This window comes from Sinocyclocheilus rhinocerous, unplaced genomic scaffold (genome assembly GCF_001515625.1).
Source record: "Sinocyclocheilus rhinocerous isolate Xijiao unplaced genomic scaffold, SAMN03320098_v1.1 scaffold2764, whole genome shotgun sequence".
In the NCBI taxonomy this organism is placed as follows: domain Eukaryota; kingdom Metazoa; phylum Chordata; class Actinopteri; order Cypriniformes; family Cyprinidae; genus Sinocyclocheilus; species Sinocyclocheilus rhinocerous.
In genome coordinates, this window is record NW_015650694.1 from 6,663 (window position 1) to 14,351 (window position 7,689).

Genomic DNA, 7,689 nt, shown 5'->3' on the forward strand with positions numbered 1-7,689 from the left:
CCCTCTCTCTCACACACACTCTCTCACACACACACACACACACACACACACACAGTGACTCTTCAGTCTGATCAGTCCCAGTTCTCTGTCATGTCAATGTCGACCCATCTATCACCCAAAGTGTCGTTTCCTCGAGTCTTTCTTCTTCATGAGTGATCTGGAGTCGTATGAAGGCCAATTTGTAACTTTTCCATTAAAGGGATCGTTCACCCAAAAATCATCATTCTGTCATCATTTACTCTTCCTCATGTTGATCTATAGTGTTACAGGTTTTTGAAAAGAGTGTGCATGTAAATATAATATAATGATTCATCAATCATGTGACCAGGAACACTTGGCATATGTAGGGCCCTATGAATCAGTTTATGTATTTATCTATCTATCTATCCATCTATCCATCTATCCATCCATCTATCTGTCTGTCTATCTTTATCATATTTACAGAAGAGTTTTTGTTCATTCTAACCTATAAAATGATAATTTGGAGACACAGAGTTCATGCATGTCAATCACTGTTCGGTTAGCGACACATTTCTCTGGGTCTTTCTGGTGTGTGCAGTTGGAGGCCGCTGTTCCTCTGCCCAGCCCTGTGGACCTGATGGGCAAAATCCTCATCAAGAACAAGAAGAATTCCCACAAAGCTGACGGCAGCACCAAGAAGAAGCTCTTCGAGCAAACGTCCAACCCCTGCAGCGACACGTCCAGCATGTGCGAGCCCTCGTCTCCCAGCGCAGGTGCACACACAAAAACACCTCATTCTGCAGTCATCAGAGAGTCAGCTGAGCCACACTGTGAGCATTTAAGGTTTTTTTTGTTTTTTAAGCACTAAAGCACTAATGCTTTTGACCTGCGGTGCTATAACATCCTCAGGATGCTTCTGATACGAGATCCTTCAGATTCATGTTTAGAGATCATTCTTTTCATCAGCTAATAAAACTGCTGGATTGCGTCTGTCATTGCTGTAGGATCCCCATCAGCTGATGTGTGTGTAAACTGAAGTCAAGAGTACAGATTCTCCTGCTGCTGGTCTCTCGCTGCCCCCTGCTGACCCATAGTTATCATGGACTTGGTGTTTTGCCTGGTCTCTGTGGGTCAGGTCAGACACTAACCAGTCTTGAATAATAACCCGTACATGTGTTTTGTAACAGGGTCGACACATCAGGAGATTCACATCAGCATTCATGCAGACGGGAACGAGGCAGGCGAAAGAAGATTGCAGGGAATGAAGTCGATTGATAAAACGACAGGGTCGCTATCACACAACGCAAGTCTGGCCGATGATAAAGGTTAGTGTTTGAACGTGAAGCTTGTAAAAAGAGCCTCAGACTGGTTAGTGATGTTGGACGGTGTCGTGTGTTGATCAGCAGAAGCGGACGCAGAGAGTGATGCGGAGGAAGATAACGATGAAAGTAAGAAGTCCATGGATGAGGTAAGTGATGTTTACGTGCTGTGTGTCATCTGAGTGCTCTCATGTGTTTCTAGGTAATGTTTTCATGGGTTAAAGTTTTTCTTCCTGCAGGAGGCGCGTGAGTTATGATTGTTTACAACTGTTTATTCCAACGATTGGGACCTGAGATACAAAACTATTTGTCGTTGTCAATTTACTCTCCCTAATGTTTTTCAAACCTGAATTACTTGTTTCTGTGGAACAACAAACCGAAACGCTGTTTCACAGAAGAAATGAAGTCATGAAGGTTTGGTTTTCTGAGAATTATACACATATTTGTCAAGTGATGAGTGCGTCAAGTCAGGTCACCCTTATTTATAATGCTTAATGCACCAGACGTGTGTGTGTGAGTGTGTGAGTGAGTGTGAGAGTGTGTGTGAGTGTGTGTTGAGTGAGAGTGAGTGTGTGTGAGTGAGAGTGTGTGTGAGTGTGTGTGAGTGAGTGAGTGAGTGAGTGAGTGAGTGAATAAGTGATGGAGTGAAATGGAACACTCAACACAGAACTGCGGCTAACACACTGCCAAGCAGGGGTCGACTGCCCTAGATCCCATTACACAGAAACAAAAGGGCATGGTGCCCTGGCTCAGAGTGAACCTGGCCCCAGTCTGTCACACACACACAAATGCAAGCTAGTAAATTTACTCTAAAAATGTACTCTTTTTCCAAGTATCATTGTTTATTTTTTTTACATTTACCAAGGTAATACTATGGTTTTTTGTTTGCAATGTTAATACCTTGGTATTCTTTGACGTACCTATGGTATTGTCATCTGTTGCCATCACCATATCGTGGTACAGTATTGATTAAAAGAAAGTTTGAGTGAGTGAGTGTGTGTGTGAGTGTGTGAGTGAGTGTGTGTGTGAGTGTGTGAGTGAGTGTGTGGGGGGGTAGGACATGAGTAACAATACTCACGTCACAATTTGGTTCTATCCGAGAAATTGAATTCATGATTTGTTGTTCTCACAATGATTTAAATAAATCCAGAATTTAAACAAAAAACTTTTGAAACAGTTCCTTTCCTTTACTCAAGTCAAGTCACCTTTTATTTCTGTAGCGCTTTATACAACACAGATTGTGTCAAAGCAGCTTTACAGAGTCAAACAGGAAAAAGGTGTCGATAATGCAAGTCAGTTTATCAGTTAAAGTCAGTTCATCATTGATTCAGTGAAGTTTTCACTCATAAAACTTTACGTAAATTACAGTTCATTGAATTCCAGTGGTGACCACATCATGAAAAGAGCTATTCATAATTCTGCTTAGTTGAAAATACTAAATTATTTTAGACATATGGATATATATATATATATATATATATTTAATGACAGTGCTTGCTTATCCAGTAAAATATTGTAGCGTTATTAGACATTATACACTGTAAACTGTGATTTTCTCTTGGGTTCATCTCCAGTCGGTACATGCACTGATGTGATGAAACACCTCTGAGAGCGCAGCGTTATATCACAAGAGCAGCACTCCGGCTTTCATTGCTCAGTGTGTCGACATTTTCTGTTGGTCAGGATTGAGGACCTTTTCATTTTGAATGGTTACTCCTTAGTTAGAGTGTGAGTCTGGATCTGTACGCCGCTGGAGTGACACGTGTCTCTGCTGTCTGTAGGGGACGGTAAATGAAGCCTTCGCCACAGAGGAGATGTCCAACTTAGTCAACTACATTCAGCCTGTTAAATTCAACTCCTTCGAGGCCTGCAAAAGTAAGTCAGTCTGTTCTTGAGATGTGTTTGACGCAGCTGCGCTGTAAGATCAGTAACTCTTCTCATTCGTTTCCCACAGAAATCGATCGAAGTTATGAAATGTCATCGTTTGTGGAGACCAAAGCGCTGGAGCTGCTCAAAGAATCGCCGGTGGAGTTCGTCGAGTATCTTTTGTGTTTATTGCACTTTTGCAGGTGGAACATTCTTTCAAATGAAGTGAAATTGTGTAAAAGGTGTAAAAGCTCTTTCCATCCTGTGTCAGAGAAACTTAACTCCTTCACGCAGGTATAATAAACTGCAGCTGAGCAGAATTTATCCCAAAGGAACTCGAGTGGACTCCTCGAACTACATGCCTCAGGTCTTCTGGAACGCCGGATGTCAGCTGGTCGCTCTGAACTTCCAGACCATAGGTACCTTCAGCTCACTCACCTGACAGGTCAAAGCCACTTTAAACTATGTGTTTGTTTAAAGCCTGTAATATGAAGCTTTTCTTCAGATAGGAGTTGCTCATAGAAATGCCCTCTTCTCTTCTGTGCATCTCCGTCCCAGCGCACCGTCCCGTTTATTGACTGGTTTGGTCATGTATTAGCACTAATGTGCTTGGTTTCGGTCTTGTGTGTGTGATTGGCAGATCTGCCCATGCAGCTGAATCTGGGCATCTTTGAGTACAACGGGAAATGCGGCTACAGACTGAAGCCAGAGTTCATGCGACGGACGGACAAACAGTTTGACCCGTTCACTCAGAATACAGTCGACGGGATCGTAGCGCACACGCTGTCTGTGAAGGTGAGCGAATGTCTTCACTAGAGATGTAGAACGATACGTTATATCTGCAAAAGGAGATGAAGTACAGTATGTGTATGAAATATGGATCATGATATCATATGTAGAGGTTTAATCAGTGACAGTTTGCGGCCCATTTTTATTTTGGGTCATCGCTAGAGAAAATGAAAGTTTAATGAGATTTAATTACGTCATTAAACAATATACACCTCGTTAGCACTTTAATAAATGGTGCTTTTGGTTCAGTTTTACAAAGAAAGAAAAATCAAACATCCCATTAACCTTCTTGATTGTTTGAATCAAGCTTATTTTTCTCGATTGGTTATTTACCACATTTCATTTCAAGCTGTTTGAATATATACACTGCCGCTCATAAGTTTGGGATCAGTAAGACTTGTAATGTGTTTAAAGAAGTCTCTTCTGCTCATCAAGGCTGCATTTATTTGATCAGAAATACAGAAAAAAACAGTAATCTTGCAAAATGTTATTACAATATAAAATAATGGTTTGTATTTGAATATGTGTTAAACTGTAATGTATTTCTGTGATGCGCAGCTGTATTTTCAGCATCATTACTCCAGTCTTCAGTGTCACATGATCTTCAGAAATCATTCTAATATGCTGATTTATTATTAGAATTATCAATGTTAGGCTGCCAAATATTTTTTTTGGAAACTGCGATACTTTTTTCAGGATTCTTTGATGAATAAAAAGTTAAAAAGAACAGCATTTATTCAAAATATAAATATTTTCTAACAATATAAATCTTTGCTATCACTTCTTAACAGTTTAACACATCCTTGCTGAATAAAAGTTTTAATTTCTTTCAAAAAAAGAAAGAATAAAAATGTACTGACCCCAAACTTTTGAACGCTAGTGTATATTGTTAGAAAAGATTTCTGTTTTAAATAAATGTTGTTCTTTTTAGCTTTTTATTCATAAAAGAATCCTGAAAAAAGTATCACAGCTTCCCAAAAAATATGAAGCAGCAACAGTTTCCAGCACTGATAAATAATCAGCATATTAGAATGATTTCTGAAGATCATGTGACACTGAAGACTGGAGTAATGATGCTGAAAATTCAGCTGCGCATCACAGAAATACATTACAGTTTAATGGATATTAAAATACAAACCATTATTTTTACATCATAAATACATTACAGTTTAATGGATATTAAAATACAAACCATTATTTTATATTGTAATAACATTTTGCAAGATTATTGTTTTTTCTGTATTTTTGATCAAATAAATGCAGCCTTGATGAGCAGAAGACACTTCTTTAAAAAAACATTGCAAGTCTTACTGATCCCAAACTTTTGAGCGGTAGTGTATATTTATGCATCTATAATGCGTCTGTGCGCCACAACTTTACTCCTGTGCAAATTAAAAAGAGGAGATCAATGAGATTATTCTGATGACCCTTAAAATCTGAGCTGTGACTTTCCTGTTTGCAGACTTACAGCTATGGTGTGTTTTTGTTGTGAGCATCATGTCGATAATGAAACTGTTTCAGAGCAGTGTTTTCTGTGGTGTGGGTCATTCAGACTGACCAGTCTTTATGAAGCTGTGGATGTGAAATCAGCTCGAGAGTGATTGAGTCCTGCACAGCACAAAGTGTCAAAAACATTTGATTCAAGTCAAAATTACATTAACACGAGGCATATTTTTCTGTATTTGTTTCTATGCAGTAGTCAGTGTACTTTACAGATATTTGTAATAGTTGTTGGAGTCTGTATGTTTTTGAAGATCACACCACTAGAGGGCAGTTGCTGCAGTCACTAATATATATATATATATATGCTGTCGAGCTTGAATCAAAAGGCTCATTGAAATAAAACACGTTTGGTTTTTGGCCAGTAAGTATCCAGATAGAGATGTTTCACTGCATCTCTAGCTCCTGTCAACTCCAGCAGATCAGAGAATATCTGGGAGCTCCTGCAGTTCATGCGGTGTTGAATAAGGTTTCTGTGTCTTTCTCAGATCATATCCAGCCAGTTTCTGTCCGATAAGAGAGTCGGTGTTTACGTGGAGGTGGAAATGTTCGGCCTGCCGGTGGACACCAAACGGAAAGCGTTAGATCACACCACTAGAGGGCAGTTGCTGCAGTCACTAATATATATATATATATGCTGTCGAGCTTGAATCAAAAGGCTCATTGAAATCAAACACGTTTGGTTTTTGGCCAGTAAGTATCCAGATAGAGATGTTTCACTGCATCTCTAGCTCCTGTCAAATCCAGCAGATCAGAGAATATCTGGGAGCTCCTGCAGTTCATGCGGTGTTGAATAAGGTTTCTGTGTCTTTCTCAGATCATATCCAGCCAGTTTCTGTCCGATAAGAGAGTCGGTGTTTACGTGGAGGTGGAAATGTTCGGCCTGCCGGTGGACACCAAACGGAAAGCGTTTAAGACCAAGACGTCTCAAGGCAATGCCGTCAATCCGGTGTGGGATGAAGATCCAGTGGTCTTCAAAAGAGTACGTCTGCAGTGACGAGCACTGAGCCATCATCAGGCAGCTTCTCCTTCAGACGCTTTGATTCTGATGAGCCGTGTGTTTCAGGTGGTTCTTCCCACGCTGGCATCATTGAGGATAGCTGTGTACGAAGAGAACGGGAAGTTTATCGGCCATCGCATCATCCCAGTGTGTGCCATCCGACCCGGCAAGTATCCGCTTGATTCTCTGGATGTGGAAGTGCACGAGGACAGATCGCACTCATTAAAGCGTGCGTCTCTCTGCTGCAGGATATCATTACATCAGTCTGAGGAACGAGAAGAACCAGACGCTGACGCTTCCGTCCGTCTTCATCTACACTGAGGTCAAAGACTACGTCCCAGACACCTTTGCAGGTACAAGAGCCAAATAAATCAGAGTCAGAGATAAATCACAGCTTCGTTATGCTTTTACACTTTTCCTCAGTGCTGTACTTTAAGACTGAAAGAGCTTCAGCATGTATTCTGGTGTTTTGATGCGTGCTGTAACGTCTGTTGTGTTTGTGTCAGACGTGATCGAGGCCCTGTCCAATCCCATCCTGTACATCAGTCTGATGGAGCAGAGAGCCAATCAGCTGGCGGCTCTGACACAAGAGGAGGGAGCGCAGGAGACCGACAGAGAAGAGGTGAGTGAGTTTAACTGCTCGAGCAAACGCCACGCTCCACTGCCTCTGGATGTGAGGATGCTGGTCTAAGAAAACCCTATTCAGACGGTAATTGTTTCTCATGTGGAGCTCAGCCTCAGCGATAAAACTCATGGATTCAGATGGCGCTCTATTCACAGTGGAGAAGCGAGTTCTGTGATCCTGGGTTTACAAGAAGAAATCGATTCAAAATTTAATGTTTAAGTCATTTTTGATCACTGCCGAACACCGTATGGAAACTGTTGCACTTCGCTGTAATTTGCATGCATATTTATTACTGGAAAAAAAATTTGCTGTCAAAGATGAATGATCCTCTTGTGTTTATGATTAGTGGGACATCACTAGCAGCTGTTAACTCAAGACATGCGTTGACTAGTACTAGTCCTCTGAGCATTACATTAGTGGATTATCAGAGTGACTGGTAGTTAGGGTCTGATCACTACTTCTGTTTGCCCTTTTGATTTATCTGGTTCAAGTCTTTGTGTTGGTTTGTCAAATGGGCAACTAGTTTCTCTAGCCTGTGTGTCTGTGTGTGTGTGTCTGTGTGTGTGTCTGTGTGTGTGTGTGTGTGTGTTTGTGTGTGTGTGTGTGTGTCTGTGTGTGTGTGTGTGTGT

General features: G+C 41.0%; 1 protein-coding gene across 1 annotated transcript in view; it reads left to right on the top strand.

Moving 5' to 3' along the window:
- LOC107712192 (1-phosphatidylinositol 4,5-bisphosphate phosphodiesterase beta-1-like) overlaps window positions 1-7,689 on the top strand; it is a gene marked incomplete at its 5' end in the record, with an annotated part of 26,475 nt that overhangs the window by 6,337 nt on the left and 12,449 nt on the right. The window contains 11 exons of the mRNA XM_016517352.1: window positions 560-791; window positions 1,149-1,286; window positions 1,365-1,429; window positions 3,062-3,155; window positions 3,235-3,319; window positions 3,441-3,565; window positions 3,787-3,941; window positions 6,253-6,417; window positions 6,502-6,601; window positions 6,684-6,788; window positions 6,942-7,057. Of these exons, the coding sequence (XP_016372838.1) occupies window positions 560-791; window positions 1,149-1,286; window positions 1,365-1,429; window positions 3,062-3,155; window positions 3,235-3,319; window positions 3,441-3,565; window positions 3,787-3,941; window positions 6,253-6,417; window positions 6,502-6,601; window positions 6,684-6,788; window positions 6,942-7,057 (1,380 nt within the window). The remainder of the gene's footprint in view (window positions 1-559; window positions 792-1,148; window positions 1,287-1,364; window positions 1,430-3,061; window positions 3,156-3,234; window positions 3,320-3,440; window positions 3,566-3,786; window positions 3,942-6,252; window positions 6,418-6,501; window positions 6,602-6,683; window positions 6,789-6,941; window positions 7,058-7,689) is intronic.